At 48.9% G+C, this 24,164-nt stretch overlaps 1 protein-coding gene across 1 annotated transcript in view; it reads right to left on the reverse strand.

The window, feature by feature from the left end:
* LOC115083485 (nucleoside diphosphate-linked moiety X motif 6-like) overlaps positions 1-2,762 on the reverse strand; it is a 125,111-nt gene extending 122,349 nt beyond the window's left edge. Inside the window, exon 1 of the mRNA XM_029587380.1 lies at positions 2,475-2,762. Within this exon, the coding sequence (XP_029443240.1) occupies positions 2,475-2,700 (226 nt within the window). The 5' untranslated portion in view covers positions 2,701-2,762. The remainder of the gene's footprint in view (positions 1-2,474) is intronic.
* Positions 2,763-24,164: the final 21,402 nt, after the last annotated feature.

The following is a 24,164-nucleotide window of genomic DNA, read 5'->3' on the forward strand; positions in this document are numbered from 1 at the left end:
AGAAAAACTGATACTTCACGCATATCCAGCGTAGCTCTCTGCTTCAACGGCAGGGGAGAAGAAAAACTGATACTTCACGCATATCCAGCATAGCTCTCTGCTTCAACGGCAGGGGAGAAGAAAAACTGATACTTCACGCATATCCAGCGTAGCTCTCTGCTTCAACGGCAAGGGAGAAGAAAAACTGATACTTCACGCATATCCAGCGTAGCTCTCTGCTTCAACGGCAGGGGAGAAGAAAAACTGATACTTCACGCATATCCAGCATAGCTCTCTGCTTCAACGGCAAGGGAGAAGAAAAACTGATACTTCACGCATATCCAGCATAGCTCTCTGCTTCAACGGCAGGGGAGAAGAAAAACTGATTCTTCACGCATATCCAGCATAGCTCTCTGCTTCAACGGCAGGGGAGAAGAAAAACTGATACTTCACGCATATCCAGCATAGCTCTCTGCTTCAACGGAAAGGGAGAAGAAAAACTGATACTTCACGCATATCCAGCGTAGCTCTCTGCTTCAACGGCAGGGGAGAAGAAAAACTGATACTTCATGCATATCCAGCATAGCTCTCTGCTTCAACGGCAGGGGAGAAGAAAAACTGATACTTCACGCATATCCAGCATAGCTCTCTGCTTCAACGGCAGGGGAGAAGAAAAACTGATACTTCACACATATCCAGCATAGCTCTCTGCTTCAACGGCAGGGGAGAAGAAAAACTGATACTTCACGCATATCCAGCATAGCTCTCTGCTTCAACGGCAAGGGAGAAGAAAAACGGATACTTCACACATATCCAGCATAGCTCTCTGCTTCAATGGCAGGGGAGCAAGACTGATACTTCACTTTCAATGCAAAGCCAGCATGGCTCTCTGCTTCAACTGCAGGGGGGAATTAAGAGAGGTGGATCTATATTCAGGCAACAATCAACAAGGACTGAATAAACAGATAAGCATGGGTGTAGCTTGCTTATTGCGGTGGTTAATACCCCTAACTAAATTAAGCTATTTCACTTAGATGCAGGTCCAACACTGCTCTCTACATTAATGGCGGGGGTGGAAGGGAAATAGAATAAAAAAAAGGTTACTAAGAGCCAAGAGAAACAGATAAGTATGTGAAAGAAAAAAAGGTGCGAAACTTGCTGGGCAGACTGGATGGGCCGTTTGGTCTTCTGCCGTCATTTCTATGTTTCTATGATATTAAGTTGGAGGGACCACAGAAAAGCGATATTTTCTGCTTTTCTGTTAAACATTTGGGGCTCCTCAAAGACTTAAAGCTGGCGTTAATTTTTGAGGGTTAAAATGTGGGCGTCGAGCACACATTTATTTTTTTACATAAGGGGGTTCTAGCTAACAGCCTCATCAACATGGCATTTTCATGTGACGTGCGCTGTTAGCTATGCGCTGGTTTAGACGCGCTGATCCCCTTATTGTAGAAGAGGTTATGGATGCGCGTCCAACCGCAGGTTAACCTGTGCGCTAGCCTGAGCGCACGGTGAGTTTGTGTGCACTTTCGGGTCTGTGTGTGTTTTTCTAACTCCCGATGCATTAGTGTACCATTATCTTATAGCACCGGACGTTAACTCTTTTTTTTTTTTTTTTTTAGTGTGCTAGTAAAGCGAAGTTCAGTGCAGTTTTTTCACTCACATCAGATTACACCGGGAGGGGGTGCCTCAGGGAGAAGGCGCTACAGCCCAGCTTCCCAAGCTTGCAGGCGAGCAGCACATTGTGCATGATGAGAGATTTTAAAAGAGGACGTGGCCCTTTCAAAATTGATGAACTTAACATGGAAAAAGAGAAGAGGGTGTTTTAAGATGTCCTTCCCATTCCTTGGGAAAGCCCTGAGCGAGAAAGGACAGACTCCAGGTCTGCTTGGTAAGAGTATGCTCCCCGGAGAGCAGCACTTAAAAACCTGTTTTTACTTAGGCTGCTTGAAGGAAAGGGGTGTTTGAGAGAGCAGCGATTTTTTGGTTCAATTGAAAGCAGCTGATGCTGGTGCCCTGGCGGCTCCCTCCAGATCTAAAGAGCCTCCATCAAGCCACGGAGCAGGAGGGAGGGCTGAAGCAGGAGCAGCCTTTGCACTCGATACCGCTGGTATGGGGAGCTCACTTAGCAGTGCACTTACTGGCATGGGAGACCTGAAAGCAGGACAGGTAAATTACCTTTCTGCAAGACAATTAAAGGACTTGAGAGGAAAAATCATAAGACATCTGAAGATTTGGGAAGTGGAGCATTATGCATATGACAGTATAGAGGGCGAACCCGCCTACCCTCTCTGCATGTGCCAGGGCCTGCATTCTGCGGGGGGAACCTGAATCTGCAGAGAGCAGAGCACGCACTGGCTGGGGGCGGGAGCTGCAGAAGTAGCGCTCACAGCTGGAAGGAGGGAGCCCTGCCCGGGCACCACTGGCTGGAATATGACCCTTAGCCTTCTCAGGGCACTGACTGTGACATACAAAAACCCGGTCTCTGGCTTTACCCTGCAGCCAGCTGCGGAAGGACCCTTCATCCAGGCTCTGTCCAGGCGGGAAGTCCTGGGGCAGCTGCACAGTGACGCCCCCAAACTTATCCAGCTGGGCTTCCAGAGGGAAGGGGGCGGGAGGCCCCCGCAGGGCCATGGCGCGGCTCTGCACACCCGGCCTGGGCCTGGGCACCCTGCGCCAGAGAGCAAGGCCACAGCCTCTGAGCCCGGCCTGGGCCAACATCTCCCCCGCCGCTGGCAGAGAGCAGGGATTTCAGGCCTTCCCCTGGGAAGCAGGCAGCAGCAAAATACCGAACATCTCCTAATACAGGAGCAGCCCTGCTCCCCGGCAGCAAAATACCGAACATCTCCTAATACAGGAGCAGCCCTGCTCCCCGGCAGCAAAATACCGAACATTTCCTAATACAGGAGCAGCCAGCTCCCCGGCAGCAAAATACCGAACATCTCCTAATACAGGAGCAGCCCTGCTCCCCGGCAGCAAATTACCGAATATCTCCTAATACGGGAGCAGCCCTGCACCCCGGCAGCAAATTACCGAATATCTCCTAATACGGGAGCAGCCCTGCTCTCCCGGCAGCAAATTACCAAATATCTCCTAATACGGGAGCAGCCCTGCTCCCCGGTAGCAAATTACCGAATATCTCCTAATACGGGAGCAGCCCTGCTCCCCGGCAGCAAATTACCGAACATCTCCTAATACGGGAGCAGCCCTGCTCCCCGGCAGCAAATTACCGAACATCTCCTAATATGGGAGCAGCCCCGCCGCTGGAGTAAGGTCGGGCGAGCCCAGCTCCCCGGCAACAAATTACTGAACATCTCCTAATACAGGAGCAGCCCTGCCGCTGGAGTAAGGTCGGGTGAGCCCAGCTCCCCGGCAGCAAATTACCGAACATCTCCTAATACGAGAGCAGTCCCGCCGCTGGAGTAAGGTCGGGCGAGCCCAGCTCCCCGGCAGCAAATTACTGAACATCTCCTAATACAGGAGCAGCCCTGCCGCTGGAGTAAGGTTGGGTGAGCCCAGCTCCCCGGCAGCAAATTACCGAACATCTCCTAATACGGGAGCAGCCCCGCCGCTGGAGTAAGGTCGGGCGAGCCCAGCTCCCTGGCTGGCCCTGCACTGCAGCAAGATAAAAGGCACAGAAAAGAAGAAAGAAATGACAAGGGTTTTGGGTGTGCGCAAAGCAGAGGAAGAAGAGTCAAAGATGACCACAGGAGCCAACTTTTGAACATGATCGGGGGTGCCGAACACAGCAGGGGCGTAGGGGGACTGCTGAAGTTGGTGGTGCACCAGTAAATTTGCAGCTGTCAGGTGCCCTACAACATAATCCAGCCTCCTACATTACCTTGTAAGCACTGCTTGCGTCCAAGCAGAAAGACTATCGATTTTATACTCACAGCAACCCAATCCTTAGAGCAGAGCTTTCCAAACTTTTCATGTTGGTGACACACTTTTTAGACAAACATAATTTCGGGACACAGTAATTAGTCTACAAGCAAACCGGAGGTTAAAGGTTAAATGAACGAAATGTATTTCGACAATTTATGTATGTTTCCTTAAATATATACATAATAAAATGTTTCACGACACAACATATCTTGTGAAAACCTTTCGTTTATATTAAAAATATATAATATTCCAAGATTAATGTTATTGTTCTAATTTATGAACAACAATAATAAAACAAAGTTATTGTGTTATTCAATTTACCTCTTTAATGAGATATATGAGCTTGATGGGATGAGCACAGCTTTTGAATATTTGGTGTTAATAAGAAAGTCCAAAGGGTCTTCTGCGTAATTTTAAAAAGCTGGCCAGTTTCACACTATAAAATTATTTGATAGCCTCATTCAACTAATTCTATATGGCTATGAGAGTGAAGACTGGAATTTATAGGAAGGGACAGAATGTCAATATAAATCCTGCACCTCCAGTTCTCCAACTCTGTGCATCCACTGAAATTCCCCCAAACAATGGAGCTTGGATGTTTCCCTTACAGCTCATCATACTGAAAGATATTTTCAAATGCTGGTGTCACCTCACAGTAACAGCAGCACAAACACCTTCCACTGCCAGGCACATTGTGAACTAAAATAAAACCTCGCAAAAAAGACACTCAAAATCTATACTGCAATCCCGTTGTAACATAACAGTAATAACACCAAGGACTCAAACAACAATAACCCTACCTGTGAAAAAGCATGGGTAAATATTACACTGGGTCCTAGAATACCAATACACCACCTACTGAGGAAACAAAACAAACCCGATTGCTATAGATCCCTATGCTAGCAGAATCTCTCATCATGGTCACACACACAGCGCAGAGACAGACCCTCACCAAATACAGAATACAAAATAAAGGAGCACAAATTAGACAAAAACTGAAATGGAAACTCCAAGAAGCCAGACTCTGTGTATTAATAATGGAAAAACAGAACCATCATTCCTCATAAAACAAATAAAATCAAGAAACATAAAGCATCAGTTATAATAGTAAAACCATACCAATAAAAGAATATTTTAAAACTACTGATAAATAGAATTTCTATTAATTAAAATCATATACATTTTTTACAATTTCCCAGAGGTTATCCTCTCTCACACAGACTCACATGTCCATTCTCTCTCACACATACACTGTCACATACATACACATTCATGCTCTTATACCACCATAACCTCTCGCTCTCACAGACACTGACACACTCTCAGGCTCTAAGACACTCTCTCCCCCTCCACACACACCCCACACACAAACTCTTACTCCCCTGGATTTTCTCATACACACTCTCTCTGGCTCCCTCACATACACACAAACACACATACCCAGGCAAGTTCCCAATCATTCTCACACAAACACACACACCCAGGCAGGCTCCCATTCATTTTCACACCACTCCCTCACCTTCCCCCAGGCAGGCACCCATCCATTCACACACATACACCCCCAGGCAGGCACCCATTCATACACATGCACACACTAAAGGCAGACCCCCTCTCTTTCTTTTGCCAGCAACCTCGGAGCCTCTCTCATTCCTCTGCTGCCACTGATGCCGCATGGCTACTGGGGTGGCGCTGATTACTGCTATTGGCACTGAAGCCCATTCTGCTGTCTCCTCTGTGCAGGCCCCGTGGGTTTCCACTTCCTCCATAGAAACATAGAAATGACGGCAGAAGAAGACCAAATGGCCCATCCAGTCTGCCCAGCAAGCTTCACACATACTTATCTGTTTCTCTTAGCTCTTGGTTCTATTTCCCTTCCACCCCCACCTTTAATGTAGAGAGCAGTGATGGAGCTGCATCCAAGTGAAATATCTAGCTTGATTAGTTAGGGGTAGTAGCCGCTGCAATAAGCAAGCTACACCCATGCTTATTTGTTTTACCCAGACTATGTTATACAGCCCTTATTGGTTGTTTTTCTTCTCCCCTGCCGTTGAAGCAGGGAGCTATGCTGGATATGCGTGAAGTATCAGTCTTCTCCCATGCTGTTGAAGCAGAGAGCCATGCTGGATGTGCATCAAAAGTGAAGTATCAGGCACATTTGGTTTGGGGTTGTAACCACCATAACAAGCCAGCCACTCCCCGCTTTGTGAGTGCGAACCCTCTTTTCTTCTCCCCTGCCGTTGAAGCAGAGAGCTCTGCTGGATGTGTGAAGTATCAGTTTTTCTTCTCCCCTGCCGTTGAATCAGAGAACTATGCTGTATATGCATTGAAAGTGAAGTATCAGGCTTATTTGATTTGGGGTAGTAACCGCCATAACAAGCCAGCTACTCCCCTCTTTGTGAGTGTGAATCCTTTTTTCCACATTTCCTCTTGCTGTTGAAGCTTAGAGCGATGTTGGAGTCACAGTAAGCATGTGTATGTTTATTTAATAAGGGTATTGACTCCAGGCAGTAGCCATCATTCTGGCGAGTCACCCACTCTTCATTGGCAGCCTCTTGACTTTATGGATCCACAGTGTTTATCCCACGCCCCTTTGAAGTCCTTCACAGTTCTGGTCTTCACCACATCCTCCGGAAGGGCATTCCAGGCATCCACCACCCTCTCCGTGAAGAAATACTTCCTGACATTGTTGATCTCCATGTTGATCCTCCATGTTGATCTCGTACATTGTGAGATCCGCATAGAGAAAGTGCTACTCTTGCACATTACCAAAGATTACATGTGCCAATCAGTAAAAAGTAATTTCTTTCTTTTTTTTTTACCTTTGCTGTCTGATCTTAGTTTTCTAATCGGTTGGTCCCAGGCTTTTTTGTTCCACCTCCCCTTTCTTATTTTTTTGCCAATTCATTTCATATTGTCTTTTTTTCTATTTCTTTTCTCTCCATCTATCTTCTTCCCTCAAACATAGTCAGGTTCTCATTCTCACATGCTTTCTCTCTCTCTCACACACAAACACAGGCTCTCACATGCTCTCTCTCATACAATCATTCATACACAGTCTCTCTCTTGCACATGCTGTCTGACTCTCACACACCCAGGCTCTCTCTCACTCCCACATGCTGTCTTGCTCATGCACAGGCTCTCACTATCACATGCTGTCTCTCTCTCACACACACAGGCTCTCACATGCTGTCTCTGCAAACATTGAGGTCCTCACTCCCACACCCAATCTCTCAACTCACACAGGCACCCAATCTCTCAACTCACCTCATACACGCACACAATCTCTCAATTCAGCTCATACAGGCACCCAATCTCTCAACTCAGCTCAGCTCATACAGGCACCCAATCTCTCAACTCAGCTAATACACGCACTCTACGGGCCCTCAGCCTCTCTCTTACCTCTGGGCCTCCTCTTCACGGGTCGCTGCAGGATCGGCTCTGCAGCGGCCCTGGTCTTCTCGGGCCGATCGCGGCGACTCTCATCTTCTCGGGCCGATCCGATCCGCGGTGGGGGCCCTGCTACCGGGCCTCTTCTCGCCCGCTGCAACGACGCGGCTCCTCTTCTGCACGCGGCTGCTTCATCTCCTTCCTGCCCGTGCGGCTCCAGCAACATTTTTCTTCCGGGGCTGCGTGGGCAGGAAGGAGGCGGAGCACCTGCACGTTTAGACGTGCCCTTTTTCTTCGGGCCGTGGTGATGTGAACTCACCACGGCCTTACCGATCTTCCTGCTGTGTGTCTGCGGCACACAGCACAACGATTCTTCACTGCTTAGCCACCAGTGGGATGAGCTCCACCGGCGGCCGCATTGGCTCCCACTTGCCGGTGTCACGTGCACCGGGCTTGCGCGACACACCGGCACACCTCAGGCGACACATTAAAGTGTCGCGACACACACTTTGGAAAGCTCTGGTGTAGAAGGTAGTTAAGCAGTTTTTGTGGGGAGAAGGAGAGAGGATCTAAGGCCTCCTGCTCACACCATACGGAAAACCTTCTCCACTTCGGTCTGAAGGACTTTCTAGTGGAAGGCTTTCTGGAAGCCATTAGGACCCGAGACATATCTTTAGAGTGCTTGCAAAATCAATCTCTCAATATGCATTCTGAAAACAACAGGGCCTACGTTGGGATGGTGTAATCTGCCTCAATCCTGGGTGATGAGATCTGGGGTAGTTCCCAGCCTGATTGGTTTCTGGATGGACATCTCTCAGAGGAGTGGAAATCAAACCTGTCTCGGCCAATGAGGATGCTATGAGGATCATAGCTCCTTTGTCCTCACAAAGCTTCAAATCCTCGCGAAGCTTCAAGAGAGTCTTTGTTACCACTGGAGCTGAAGGTTATGCACACAGACGACTCTCAACCCAATGAAAGGTGAAGGCATCTGAGGCTGGTTTGTCATGTGTCCTGTACAGGGAACAGAACTGAGGAACCTTCCTGTTCCAAAGTGCTACAAAGAGATCCATGTCAGGCTTCCCCAGAGGCGGAAGATCCGGTTCGTGACCTCTTGCTCCAGAGACCATTCATGGGGTCTGAAGGCACGATTTAGTCTGTCCGCTAACACATTCCCTATTCTGGCCAGATACATGGCCCTAAGCATGATCCCCTGAGAGAGGGCCCATGACCATATCTGGACCACTTCCTGACACACATGGTATGATCCAATGCTTCCCTATTTGATAATATACCAGATGGCCAGTTGACTGTCAGTCTGTATCAGCACAATTTTGTTGGATAGCTGATCTCTGAAAGCCTTCAACACATACCTGATCATCCAGAGCTCCAGGAAATTGATTTAGCAGAGATGTTCCTGACTGTATCATAAACCATGAGCCGAGTCCATCCTTATGAGTTCCCCAGCCCAGGGTGGACGCATTTATAGTAAGGACAATTTGGGGGGGGGGGGCGGACTTTGAAAGGACATCCCCCGTTCAATATTCTACATGTCCCGCCACCAGTGCTCTGATGAAGTCCACTTATGCTGATGGAATGAGATGGGACTTGGGGTAGTTGACAACAAACCTTAGTAAATCCAGCACTTGGATGGTCGAGCATATAGACTCTTCAGCCCTGCTCGAGAGATGCTCTTGACCAATCGTCCAGATATGAGAGAAACTTCCACTCTGAAAAGGTGCACTGCCACCAAAGCTCAGCAGTTCGTGAAGACATGTGGGGGCTTGCATCAGCCCAAATGGCAGAACACATTACTGGAAATGCTGGTGTTTCACCACGAATTGGAGATACCTCCGGTGATCTAGGAAGATCTCTACGTGAGTGCAGGCATTTTTTAGATCATTTTTTTGCAAGAAGGGGGATCAGAGTGCCCAGGGAAATCATCTTGAACTTTTCTCTTTTAATGAACTTGTTCAAGGTCCTTAGGTCTAGGATGGCATGGAGTCCTCATTTTCTTCTGTATTGGGGAAGTACCGGGAGTAAAATCCCTGTCTTCTTTGCCCTGGTGGGATAGGCTCCACCACTCTGGCTGTTAAAAGGTAGGAGAGCTCCATTACCAGTACCACTACCGGGCCTCAAAATGGGCTTGGGGGCAATTTAGGTTTAATTTGTACCCCATGCGAAAGATGGATAGAATCCACTGGTCCAAGATTACCCTGGGCCACTGGTTTGCAAAGAACCATAGCCTCCATCGCTCTGGATACAGCTGACCTGGCTTTGATCCCTGTTATGCAGTCAAAGCCCTCTCCCCAGAGTTGACTGAGGTGCTGCCTGGGCTTTCAGGGTCCTCTGCTGCCTGGGGAGGCTCTGAGGGCCCTGGTATTGCTAACGGGAGCGAGAGGGCAGAGGATAGTTCCTCTTCAGGTGGAAGGACTTCCTGGGCCCAAACCTCGACAACCTCCTGGCTGAGGAGTGCGGATCTTGAGTGCTAGTGGAGAGCTGTTGGAGTGTCACAGGGTAATCTCTAATCTGGGCCACTGCATCCTTCACTTTCTCTCTGAAGAGATTCTCCCCCATACATGGCACATCAGTGAGTCATTCTTGCACCTCTGGTCTGAGATCTGAGGCTGGCAACCATGCAGGTCTGCCTCATAGACCCTCTATGCCATTTCAAAAACATTGTAGGTCAAACAGACCCCATGCTTCCTGCAGTCCAGAACCTTATGCACCAGCGACTGGATATCACGCTTGTACTGGCTCATGTAGAGCTGGTAGGCCAATTTGCAGGCAATGAGCATAGCACCCTGGGACACCTTTTTCCACAAGAGCATCCACAGCTCTCTGATCCTTCCCCAGGGGCACTAAAGAACTGGCCTGAGAGCACTTGGCTTTCTTGAGAGCAGATTCAACAACCACAAATTGGTGGAACAGCTGACACTTGTTGAATCTGAGAGCTTTATGGACAACTTCCTGTTAATGCACCATAAGGGAGTGTTCCCACATCTTCAGCACACACCCAGGGTCACATTTAAGTCCGCAGAAGATTGGCAGTCACAGGGAGATAGTTTTTCTTATTATTTTGATTAAAGATAGTATAGTAGGTGAAAACATAGCTGCATCCAGAGACATCGTGGTCAAGAGTGGTAGTCCAGAGGTTCTTGCCTGTGTTATCCAGCAGCAGATGTTAGTCCCGTCTACAAGCCACCAAAGCTTCCCATCATCTCTGGAATTCCACTTTGATGCTCCCTATACGTGCCCACAAACTCTGCGCCCTAGTAGTTACTATAGTGGAGATGAAGATAAGTGCACCAACATATTGTTGCAAAAGTGTGAGAAACACAATAGAATTCTTTGTTTGCAAACACTGATATAGTAGCACTGGAGAAAGTACAAAGAAGGCTGACCAAAATGATAAAGGGGATGGAACGACTCCCCTATGAGGAAAGACTAAAGAGATCAGGGCTGTTCAGCTTGGAGACGAAACAGCTGAGGGGGGATATGATAAGAGGTCTACAAAATCATGAAAGGATTTGAACAGGTAAATATAAATAGGTTATTTACTCTCTCAGACAAAAAGAAAAAGGACGAGTGGACCGCTCCATGAAGTTAGCAAGTAGCTAATTTAAAACAAATTGGAGAAAATGCTTTTTCACTCAAACACATAATTAAGCTCTGGAATTCCTTGCCGAGGATGTAGTTAAGACAGTATAACTGGGTTAAAAAAGGTTTGGATACGTTCCTAGAGAAGTCCATAAACTGCTATCAATCAATAAGGAATAGTAACTTGGGATCTATTTAATGTTTGGTTACTTGCCAAGTACTTGTGACTGGCCACTGTTGGAAACAGGATACTGGGCTTGATGGACCCTTTGTCTGACCCAGTATGGCAAGTCTTATATTATTATATAACTCCACAAGGATCTCTGCACTGGGACTTCCATGATCTCCTTGGGAAGCTCTATATACTGAAGGATGTCTACATTTTGTGCCTGGTATCCTAGTCAGTCTGCAACTGAAATATGATGGTCTCTGCCATCAACTGGACAAAAGACGTCTTCCAGTGGCAACTTCCTTGCTCTTTTGGAGGAAATGAGTCTGAGGAGAGACCATTCGAAGCACAATCAGAACCACTGGAGGAATCATCCCCCCAAGAGGGGTCATAGGTGCCCTTGTCTCTGCTGTCAAGTGTGGTGACGGGCCCCTGGGTGCTCAGCCCTCAGGTAGAGGTGAAGGCACCAGTTCTACTGGCCATTTTGGCCTGAGCCCCAGTGACTTCCCTAGTACCGGGATGAGGAACCAGGGATTAGCACCAGATTGGTTGGTGGCAGTGGCAGTGTCCTGCAGGGCATCGATCCTGCACCAGGAACGAACACTGAGAACAGGGTTGGTAACATGCTCAGCCGGTTCTGGTGTCATTGGTGTTCCATTGCTGATGCCATGCATCATACTCTCCACAGACTGCTGCACGCACATCTCCAGTTCCTCCTTGAAAATTGCAGATGCCAAGACAAGCTGGAACCCAGGAGATGCAACCAGATTTCTTCGAAACTGAAAGAGGAGGATCGGTGGCAGGCATCAGACCGGTGAAGGCTGTGCCATACCCCCCCCCCCCCCCCCAATGGATGGAGGATCTACTCTCCTCGCCATGGAGTCAACTCCAGGGGCATCACAGCAAAAGCTGGCACATCCCGTGCCTGTCACCATGTATCAACAGAGTCCAATGCCAATCCTCAGATCAGTTCTTTCCCGGTGCTGAGGGCAAGAACACTACTTCCTCAACCTGGAGGAATCAGAAGATGGACTGTCTCTGGCGTCTCTAGCAATTGACGACCTCGATAGAGGCGGTGGTCCCACTGATATCCAGCTTGGTGTCCATCAGTGCAGCTCAGAGGTCCGCCGATGCCGATGCTGACGGCTTGGTCTTTTCTGGCCTGAAGAGCCGCTCCATCTTATTGAACTGGATCTTGTGTCCTTTCAGGGTCATCTTGGTGCACTGCTGCAATCCCGGATGTCATGTGATGCCCCAAGGCAGAGAACACATCTACCATGGAAGTTCATGCTAGACAAGGTCCTTGCAGCCTGGGGACCACTTAAAACCTGATGTGGACATGTTGCAAAACAAAGAAGATCAAAACTGATGGATGCGGCCGTCAACAGCTGGCAGGCACTGAGCGCACTGCCGCCAGGGGTATCGACAACGAAAATAAAATGTACTTTAAAACGTTGAAAAACCTATCTAGGACACTAATGGAAGAACCAGGAGGACCCTGTCTTAACTGCACAAGGAAAACAAAAAAAAAAATTGGAAAAAAAAAAATCACTTCAAAGAAATTAGAAAAAGTTGTGGGGGAAAAAAAAAAAAAAGGCTCACCCAACCACGAGGTTCCGTGGAAAAGAAGAGAGCGTGGGGACATGTTTGACATGTTTTCCGTGCCAGGCTCCATATGACGATGTCACGTATAGGTGAGATCTTCCATCCTGCTTGTCCTGGAGAACGTTTATCATCTAAATGATGTAATTGTCCACAGTGCTATATAAGACAATGTCCCTGCCCCAAAAGAGTTAAAACCTAAGTTGGAGCATCTGAGTCCCATAGGGCATGACAGGCATTTGCCAGTTATAAATTGATGAGATAGCCATCTACCTTTAGTTCTTTGACATCAATGGTTCCAGAGCCATCGGTATCGAACAGATCAAATGCCTCCCGGACTTCCTGCTTCTGTTCCTCACTCAGTTCCGGTTTCACTCCTGTTTTCTTGCGCTGGACCATGCCCAGGCCTGGTTTTCTGTAATTAGAAGCCTGAAGGAAACAAACAAGAGTCTTTTAGCAAAGTCAGCCAACCCTAGTTTTGATGACAAAGCTTTGACTTTGTCAGTGTATGCAGAGTATGGTAAAAACCAACATTATGCTGCATTAAAATTAATTTTTCAAGATTCAAATTTGGATTTTATTATTTAATAATCCACCTGACATAGGGCCAAATGTACGAACTGGCCATTTTGTTTCTATGCGTAAAACACTCAATACATAGTTCCCCCCAGAGAGAGAGAGAATTTATTTCATGTTATTTATTTATTTATTTGAAACTTTTATATACCGGTATTAGTAAGCATACATCATACCGGTTCAGATTGTAACTAATAGGCTGAAATTACAATCAACAGGGAGGGGAAACAGGGAGGAATATACATAGAGCAGAAGGCATTGAAATTAATGCATTGGAACTGTAACGGGCTATTTACAGGTCTATATATAAAGGCTTAAACAAGGTCTATATATAAAGGCTTAAACTTTTATATATATAACATGTTATTCCTTGCTTCAATAGAAGCCCAGTAAAGGAGCAGTGTTTTACTTTTCAGAAGTGAAGCAGTTTGTGTACTTGATATTCATGTGGTTTGTCTTGAGCTGTGCATATGCAGCAGACCCACACCATAGTATAAGCTTCATTCTAAACTTATCTGATACACTGCAGTCAAAATACTGACATGGTCCCCTGTATCTTTAAAACAGAGGTATGAAAAGCAATCATCTCTGATCCAATTCTGAATCATTTTGATCTAAAAAAGACTAGTTGCAGCACAGCTGTTTTAGTGTCATTTTATTCCTAGATCAAGCTTTAACTTTTTTTTTTTCTGAAAACTGTTCTCTCTCAACATTTGATGTGCAGTTGTTAGGTTTGGGAACCCAGCCAGCATTTTAAGAGTGATTTATGTCCCAGGCATGGAAGAGTTCCCAGACATTTCTTCACAAACACACCAGACCTAGATAAATAGATAATTCCTTATAACCTTTTGCACCTAAGAAGAATATATGTTTACTGTATCTTGGTATTGCATTCATTGACACATATTTAAAACATTAGAAGTATTACACGCTTGATACATATTTATTTTAAAATTAGAGGAAATTGTGTGCTCTTTTGCCAGTTAGATAGAATTACTATACTAGATCAAAGGACACAGGTGTCTTGACGTAGTGTATCTGATATATTTTATAGCTATATTTTCTTGTACATTTAGGGTCCAGTATCTTACGAGGTTAAAAGATTGCTAAGTTAATGATCTTGGGCTTAACTATAAACTGTTAAAAAAACCACAGCTTGGAGGGTACATAGACGATATGTTCCAGACATTCGGGGCTGCTGCTGTCCTATTCTGATCACAGCACACCCGAGGCTTTGGCAAAAAGAAGGTTCTCTCTTTCGTAAGCAATCACTTTGAATTTCATTGTTGTATCATATAACTTGATCTGATTTAATTAAAATGTAAAATAAAAATTATATTCTTTTGAGAATATGTCTTTGACGGGATACATTTGAATGGTTTTGATCTCAATAATTAACTGAGTTCAATAAATGCATTAACTCTTAGGAGCTCTAATGTGTTAACTTATGTGACATGGGTTTCTAAGGTCAGGAGAGTAACCTTTAAGGGCAAGCCTTACTAATGTCACGCCCCTTAGAAATACTTATCAAACAAGGACTGAGACAGTTTGGCACCCCAGATGGGATCACTCAATATTCAAAGAAAATTTAAATGGTGCTTTTTTTCTTAAACACCTAGGTACCTAGTAAAGGGTAGAGTTAAGCCCTAAATAATGGCTCAACAATTCAGGAGTCGGCCAGCATTTCAACTGGAAATCTCTGCACAAGGTTATCCAGTTTTAGGTGATCAAGAAAATGTTACTTTTAGAATTCAGCATAGGGGATTGGGTACAGGCGAGTGGTATTTAACTATTGAATTATGTACCCATGATACTGTTCAGCAGCCCCCTATCCAACTACAAATACCTACTTGGAGAGTAGTAGATAGAGAAGTAAATAGACATGATTCTATAATTATTACTGCTACGGCACTAACAATCGGGTCGATCCGGTAAGGCCGCGGTAATAACAGTGCGGCAGTGTCAGGCGCACCCTTCCTCCCCGCACCCACAGTTCTCTTCACTAACTCCCCGATACTCTCCTCTAATCGCATGCAAATGCATGCCGCGGCTTTAAAGCGGTAGGGAAGGGTTATGCCTGCGTAACCCATTTTACTGTATAGGCGCTTAATACAGCGCCTATACAGTAACCTGGGTGCGCTGGTACCTGTCATTTCAAATGTCATTTCAAATGACATTTGAAATGACAGGCACCATGAAGTGAAAAAAAAAAATACCAAAAATATCTAAAAACCTGAGTGTTCAAAAAAAAAAATTTTTTTAAATACCTGTAGGAGGGCCGCGTGGGTCCAGGCGGCTGGCGGGCGTCGGCGGGAGCCGGGTGTTTAATCTAGGCTGCGGGCGGGTGGGCACCTGTTCCAGGCGGTGGCGGGGGCAGGTGGACACGCGTTAGTTTGAGACGGCCGGCGGGCGGGCGGCGGCGGGTGGTCGCGTGTTAAATCTAGGCCGGGTCGCACAGGCGCGCATTCATTCATCCAGGCGGAGGAGCCGGCGGCGAAAGCCGCCGGCTCCGCCTGAATGAATGCGCGCCTGTGCGACCCCTGCGATTCGGCGCTCAAGGCAGTCACATGCCGTGACGTCACGGCATGTGACTGCCTTGAGCGCCGAATCGCAGGGTCGCACAGGCGCGCATTCATTCACTGCCGGTGGGGGCTGCCGGGGCAGCCCCCACCGGCAGTGAATGAATGCGACCCCTGCGATTCGGCGCTCAAGGCAGTCACATGCCGTGACGTCACGGCATGTGACTGCCTTGAGCGCCGAATCGCAGGGGTCGCACAGGCGCGCATTCATTCACTGCCGGTGGGGGCTGCCGGGGCAGCCCCCACCGGCAGTGAATGAATGCGACCCATGACGTCACGGCATGTGACTGCCTTGAGCGCCGAATCGCAGGGGTCGCACAGGCGCGCATTCATTCACTGCCGGTGGGGGCTGCCGGGGCAGCCCCCACCGGCAGTGAATGAATGCGACCCCTGCGATTCGGCGCTCAAGGCAGTCACATGCCGTGACGTCACGGCATGTGACTGCCTTGAGCGCCGAATCGCAGGGGTCGCACAGGCGCGCATTCATTCACTGCCGGTGGGGGCTGCCGGGGCAGCCCCCACCGGCAGTGAATGAATGCGACCCATGACGTCACGGCATGTGACTGCCTTGAGCGCCGAATCGCAGGGGTCGCACAGGCGCGCATTCATTCACTGCCGGTGGGGGCTGCCGGGGCAGCCCCCACCGGCAGTGAATGAATGCGACCCCTGCGATTCGGCGCTCAAGGCAGTCACATGCCGTGACGTCACGGCATGTGACTGCCTTGAGCGCCGAATCGCAGGGGTCGCACAGGCGCGCATTCATTCACTGCCGGTGGGGGCTGCCTCGGCAGCCCCCACCGGCAGTGAATGAATGCGCGCCTGTGCGGACCCGGCCTAGATTTAACACGCGACCACCCGCCGCCCGTCTCGAACTAACGCGTGTCCCCCCGCCGCCGCTGCCGCCTGGAACAGGCGGCCACCCGCCCGCGGCCTAGATTTAACACGCGACCACCCGGCTCCCGCCGCCCGCCGGCCGCCTGGACCCACGCGGCCCTCCGACAGGTATTAAAAAAATTTTATTTTTTTTTCTGACAGGTTTTATGTGTCCCACATCATTACATTTTCTCCATCATCTCTGTATCGCTTTTTTTTTTTATTGTGTTTTATTGTTTTTGAGTGTCTTAAGCGGTGTCGACGGATTTGTTACTAGACTCACAGTCCTAACTCCTACTAGGGGGAGGCGGTAAACTAACACGTTACGGCCGCGGCAAAACAGTGCGTTACTAATGAGATAACCTGAGCGCGCGTTACGGTATCGGAGGGGAATAGCTAATTCCTTCATTATACAGCTAATTCGTTCATTTACATGCCGGGTGGGGAAGGGTTACGCGTCTGTTTTAAGAAGCGCTACGGACGCGCGAAACTGGAGACTGTATCGCTGGTTTGCCTTACGCGTCCGAATTGTGCGCAGCGAGCTCGTTACAGACGAGAAATCTTCAACTGAATGTTACTGTATCGAGCAATGTCAGGCTGGCTCGGTGGAGCATTAGAAATTCCTGCCTCAATTAACAGGCACGGACCGATTGCTAGAGAACCTTGGATGCCAGGAGATCCTATTTCAGAAGGATACTCTCTGGCTACAGCTGTTGAAGTGGCTAATTTAAATGCTAACCAGTGTAGAACTGAAATAGCATTAATGAGAAGCATTATATGAGACATACTGAGGTCTATAGAAGGTGCAGCCGCTGTCAGACATGCTGCGGCACTGGCTTTAATTGCCACATTACCTATAACTCAAATAAGGGCTGCTATTGGATCAACACCCACTAATATTAGGGATATTACAGTATGGCTAGGCAGTAAGACTGCTGGAATTGAAGGTCTGGTGAACGATAGTAATCCCCAGCGCATGCGACTCTGCCCGGCGTCTGCTCTTGTCCTGACTTCTGGAGGCCGGAGTTTTACCTATCGTTCGGACCTTCAAAGTAGGAGGCTCCATCGAGGCCAACCGACGCTGTGGGGGCAGCGCAGTCATGGCGGGCCCCGGGGAAGAGTGGGCATCCGATGGCGGGGCATAGGAGCCGGTCTTCGGGGGTTGAAGGTGCTCCATTTTTTCCCTTCTCTAGCGTCGCGCCCTCGGGGACATCCGACCGCAATGAGGGCACGACTCTAGCAGGTGGTCTGGGCCCAGACATCTGTAACAGCGGTCATGTCCATCACAGGGTCGGGGAGCATCCGTTTTCCTGAGCTGCACTTCCCTGAAAACAAAGATGAGCTGAGGATGTCTGAAGCTCCGCGTGCGATCCCATTCGTGGGAAAAACAGACTGAGGAGAGTCATTAGCAGCACGGGAAGCCATACGCAGCCTCAGAGCAAAGCTCTGACATCACTTAGAAAGCTCCACCTCCCAGGCCTGATGGACAGTTCCTATGACAGCATGGCTAATTCAGCCCTGCTATCGACAGGAAAAGGGAAATAAACCAGTTGTTTATTTCTATTCACATTTGTATAAAGATAGTATTAAAAGCAATGAGAGGAGAAAACCAAGAAAATTAATTTAGAGAGAAAAGGATAGAGCCCTGGACAGAGTCATGAGGTGCACCAATTGATAATGGGATAGCAATGGAGGAGGATCCACTAGAGGGCACACTCAAACTGCAATGGGAGAGGTAAGAAGAGAACCAAGAAAGGACAAGATAGATTATCAAGGCATCGGTGGTGATCAACAGTGTCAAAAGAAACATTCAGGTCAAGGAAGATAAGGAATGAGTAAAGACTTTTAGTTTTAGCCATATATGGGTCATTGGAGACTTTGACAAGAGTTGTTTCAGTAGAATGTGTAGAGGGCAAAAAACCAGACTGAGGTGGATCAAGAATGACTTGAGATGAAAGAAAGTGAAGACAACCAGAGTGAATAGCCCATTCAAGTAGTTTGGAAGCAAAAGGAAGGAGAGAAGAACCTGTGATACCACTGCAGAATCCCCTAGCCTTGAATACCTGGGGCTGTAGGTTCAACCCTCCATGCATTAAGCATAGAGCTCTGAAATACCTTTCTGCCAAAATTTTCAAGTAACTTGGTATCCTTTTCTGGCAGAGTATTTGAGAAAATTCTTGTTTTATGAGGCTTGGGTGTAATCTGCACAGATTGGCAATTACTACCATAAGAAGCTTGCTGGGCTGACTGGATGGACCTGGTATTTTTCTGCGATCATTACTATATTAGATGAGATGATAGCACAGCAAGTAGTTGTTTTTTTTTTGTTTTTTATAGGAGTGGTGTGATCATAGCATGTTTGGAGGCAACAGGTACAGGAGCAGTGGAAAGTGAGAGATTGAAAATGTGACAGAAGGAAAGAATAACTACAGGAGAAATTGAGCTGAGAAGCTGGGTGGGAATGGGATCAGTCACAAGTGATAAGCCTGGAGGAGAAAAATGGAGAAATTACTTACCTGATAATTTTGTTTTCCTTAGTGTAGACAGATGGACTCAGGACCAATGGGTATAGTGTACTCCTGATAGCAGTTGGAGACGGATCAGTTTTCAATCTGATGTCAGCCCCTAGTACATATACCCCTGCAGGAAGTGCAGCTCTTCAGTATTCTCCTCGAAAAGCATTGTGGATATATGTGTGACTGACTGACTGATTAACTTAATAATATGATTAACTTAAATAACTTCATAACTTTTTAGAACGTTTAAACTTGATTAACTTGAACTGGTTGACTGACTATGGCTGGAGACCGCCCTTGCACTCAACCGGAAGGCGTCGACATTCGGCAGGGTGGATGCCCTGGGTAGATGAAACATGGCTTATCCTTGATTCCTTGACAAAAATCCATGTAAAACAGCAGCCATGGGTGGGATGCTGAGTCCATCTGTCTACACTAAGGAAAACGAAATTATCTAAGTAATTTCTCCATTTCCTAGCGTGTAGCAGATGGACTCAGGACCAATGAGATGTATAAAAGCTACTCCCGAACCGGGTCGGAGGCTCCCCATGGTCCACTTAGAATTGCCCTTGTAAATGCTGTGTCCTCCTGAGCCTGCACATCCTGATGGTAGAATCTGGAGAAGGTATGGATGGAGGACCACATTGCCGCCTTGCAGATCTCGGCAGGTGACAGCATTCTAGTTTCTGCCCAGGATACTGCATGGGCTCTGGAAGAATGGGCTTTGACCTGTAGAAGTGGTGGTTTTCCCGCCTCTACGTAGGCCGCCTTGATGACTTCTTTGATCCAGCGGGCAATGGTTGCTCGCGAGGCTGCTTCTCCTTGCCTCTTTCTGCTGTGAAGGACGAAAAGGTGGTCAGTCTTTCGTACTGGTTCAGACATTTCCAGGTATCTGGATAGGAGTCTGCAGATGTTGAGGTGGCGTAGACTACGGGCTTCTTCCGAATTCTTCAAGCCATCCAACGTTGGTAGTGAGATGATTTGGTTAAGGTGGAAGTGTGAGACCACTTTGGGGAGGAAGGAGGGCACCGTGCGTAGTTGGATGGACCCCGGGGTGAGTCTGAAGAATGGCTCATGGCAAGACAGTGCTTGTAGTTCTGAGATGCGGCGGTCCGAACACACGGCCAGCAAGAACACCGTCTTTAAGGTTAACAAACGGAGAGCCAATCCTTGGAGGGGTCTGAAGGAGGATCCCGCTAGGAACTCCAAGATGAGGTTGAGGTTCCATAGAGGTACTGGCCACTTTAGTGGTGGGCGGATGTGCTTGACTCCTTTCAGGAAGCGTGATACATCTGGGTGCGAGGCTATGCTGTCGACCTCGCTCCCGGAGCTGTAGCATGACAATGCTGCCACTTGTACCTTGATGGAGTTGAGGGACAGACCCTTCTGTAAGAATTCCAGGATTGCGGGAACATTAGAGGAGCATGGCTTGACGTCGTGGTCTTCGCACCAGGCCTCAAAAACTCTCCAGATCCTCATGTATGTTAGAGATGTGGAGAACTGGCGTACTCGGAAGAGAGTATCTATTACCGCTCCTGAATATCCACTCTTTTTCAAGCAGGCCCTCTCAATGGCCAGACCGTAAGAGAGAATTGAGCTGGGTCCTCGTGAAGGATCGGGCCTTGTTGTAGTAGGTCTCTGTGTGGGGGCAGGGGTAGTGGATTCCCTGCCAGTAGTCTTCTCATGTCTGCGTACCAAGGTCTTCTTGGCCAATCTGGAGCCACCAGAACTAGTCCCCCGTGTCGCTGTATCTTGTGTATGATTGCACCCAGCAAGAGCCATGGTGGGAAGGCGTATAGCAGGATCCCCAGTGGCCAGGTCTGTACCAGGGCATCGATCCCCTGGGACTGCGGATCTCGCCTGCAGCTGAAGTATCTGGGTACTTGAGCATTGGATCTGCTTGCTAGGAGGTCCATGTCTGGGGTCCCCCACCGACTCACTATCACCTGGAAGGCTGTGGACGACAGCTTCCATTCTCCTGGGTTTAGACTTTCCCTGCTGAGGAAGTCTGCCGTGATGTTGTCTTTCCCGGCGATGTGGACGGCAGAGATCTCCTGGAGATTTGCTTCCGCCCAAGTCATCAGGAGGTCTATTTCTAGGGACACCTGTTGGCTTCTGGTTCCGCCCTGTTGGTTGATGTAGGCCACAGTCGTGGCGTTGTCAGACATCACCCTGACCGCTTTGTCTCGGAGTCTGTGGGCGAACCGCAGGCAGGCTAATCTGACTGCCCGCGCTTCATGTTCCATCCCACCTCTTCTGCGTTCTACCATCCTTGGGCGGATAACTCTTCGCAGTGTGCTCCCTGTCTGTGTAGGCTGGCATCTGTGGTAAGCAGGGTCCAGGTTGGGGAGGATAGTCTTGATCCCCGGCTCATGTGGCTGGTCTGCAGCCACCACCGTAGTTGGGTCCGGATTCTGCCCAGGAGTGGTAGACATACGGTGTAGTTCTGGGACCGTGGGCTCCATCGCGATAGGAGTGAGCATTGTAGGGGCCTCATGTGGGCTCACGCCCATGGCACCACTTCCAGTGTGGATGCCATAAGCCCGAGGACTTGCAGGTAGTCCCATGCTGTGGGATGAGGAGCGTTCAGCAAGGTCTGCAGCCAGTTCCACAGTTTTGATCTCCTTGAAGGGGTCAGGCTGACCTTGTCTTCCTTGGTGTCGAATCGGACTCCTAGGTATTCCAGTGACTGTGAGGGCTGTAGGGAACTTTTGTTTGTGTTGACCACCCATCCTAGGCTTTCCAGTAGTGTTATGACTCTGCTGGTTGCTTGGTGGCTTTCCTCCGGTGACTTTGCCCTGATCAGCCAATCGTCTAGGTAAGGGTGAACGAGGATCCCTTCCCTCCTCAGTTTTGCCGCCACCACTACTATCACCTTGGTGAACGTCCGGGGTGCTGTGGCTAACCCGAAGGGTAATGCCCGGAATTGATAGTGACAATCTAGGACCTTGAAGCGTAGGTAACCCTGGTGTTCCCGATGAATTGGGATGTGTAAGTAGGCCTCCGAAAAATCCAGGGATGTGAGGAACTCCCCTGGTTATATTGCACGTATGACGGATCGTAGGGTTTCCATGCAGAAGCGAGGAATTCTTAGGTGGCGGTTGACCGACTCGAGGTCCAGGATAGGCCTGAATGTACCCTCTTTCTTGGGTACGACAAAGTAGATGGAGTAATGTCCAGTATTCATTTCCTGTGAAGGCACCGGGGTTATGGCCTCGAGGACCAGAAGTCTGGATAGAGTAGCTTCCACTGCCGCCCTCTTGAGGAGGTCGTGGCAGGGGGATTCTACGAATCCATCCGGAGGGTTCGAAGGAAATTCAGGTAATACCCCTCTCGGATGATGGCTAGGACCCACTTGTCCGAAGTTATCTCGACCCATCTGCGGTAGAATAAGGCTAGTCTGCCCCCTATGGCTTCTTCCCTTGGATGGGTCGGCTGATTCTCACTGTGGAGTGCGGCTGGGGCCTGTCCCCGAGCTGGTTCCCCTCTTGTTGTGCTTGCTCCGAAAGGACTGGTTCCTGCCCGCAGGGCGGGGGGCTTGGTAGTTGCTCTTGTAAGGGTTGAAGCTCTGCAAGCTTCTGCTCCTGGAGGACCTGTGGAAGGGATGCTGGTTTCTCTTCGTCTTGTCTTCCTGCAGGCGTGGTAATGGGGAGTCGCCCCATTTGTTGGCCAGTTTCTCTAGTTCGCTACTGAACAGGAGGGATCCTTTGAAGGGCATCCTTGTGAGGCGAGTCTTGGAAGAGGCGTTAGCCGACCAACTTCGAAGCCAGAGTTGTTTCCTGGCCGCCACTGCGGACGACACTCCTCTGGCTGCTGTGCGCACTAGGTCGGAGGCAGCGTCAGTGAGGAATGATACTGCTGGTTCCATGTCTTCTCCCGGGGTGTTGTTCCTGGCTTGGGATAAGCAGGCACGTGTCACCACGGTGCAGCAAGCTGCAGGGACATGGCTGCAACTTCAAATGACTGTTTTAGGATGGCTTCCAGGCGCCGGTCATGTGCATCCTTGAGCGCCGCTCCTCCCTCCACTGGGATGGTAGTGCGCTTGGCGACAGGATATCGATGCTGGGTCTAAGTTGAGGGGCGCAGGTTCCCTGGGGGTCCCCGACTGTGGGGCGGACCCACTGGGGCCTGCTAGGTCCGGGGTACCCCCTGAGGAGCTAGCGCTCGGCCCTGGGTGGGACTGGCCCTGACCCGAATCTCCCAGGGCCTCCTCACAGTGTGTGCACAGGGCGTTGGCCTCCTCGCTCTGTGCGGCTCCGATATGGCACACAGGGCAGAGGCCTTGAGCTTTAATTCCTGTTTCTGGAGGTGCCATGTCTGTGGACGCGTAAGCTCTTGTGCGCTCCAGTGCACAAGTAGATATTTATTTATTTATTTTATTTATTTATTTAAGGTTTTTATATACCGGCAATCATGAGAACATATCTTGCTGGTTTACATGAAACGGGAGTGCATTAAATACATCAAACTAGAACTCAGGTGACCGAAAGTACAGTTACAATTAACAAGGGTGGCAGAACTTGGTGAAGAGGAAGAAAAAGGAAAGAATAAATGGTTAAACGATATGCACCCGGCTCTGTGTGTGCAACTTATGCGAGCAAAGTTTTATGTGCGCGTAAGTTTATGCGCACAAGGATTCTTGTGCGCTTAGGTTGATTTGTGCGCTCAGATCGGAAGGCGGGCGATGAGCGAATAGGGCCAAGATGGCGACGGCGAGCATGCGGGTAACATGGAGACCTCCGGGAGGGTCTCCACGTGGGCAGACCCTAGGAAATGGCCAGGGCCTGGCCCTGCTAGGGCAGATCAACCCGGTGGCACTGGTTCCAATCGGTGACCTGTGCTCCTCCTCGATCCTCGGAGACTGGATTCAAACAGAAGATTTTTACCTTACTTTGTCTTCGGCGCTTCCCGGTTTCGTCCCAGGCGGTCTCTGGCTGCGGGGGAAGAGGGCAAATACCTTCACCGCCGCGCTCGAGGGGTGCACCCGCTGCCTCTCAGCCG

The sequence above is a fragment of the Rhinatrema bivittatum genome, chromosome 1, assembly GCF_901001135.1.
Source record: "Rhinatrema bivittatum chromosome 1, aRhiBiv1.1, whole genome shotgun sequence".
NCBI classification, from domain to species: domain Eukaryota; kingdom Metazoa; phylum Chordata; class Amphibia; order Gymnophiona; family Rhinatrematidae; genus Rhinatrema; species Rhinatrema bivittatum.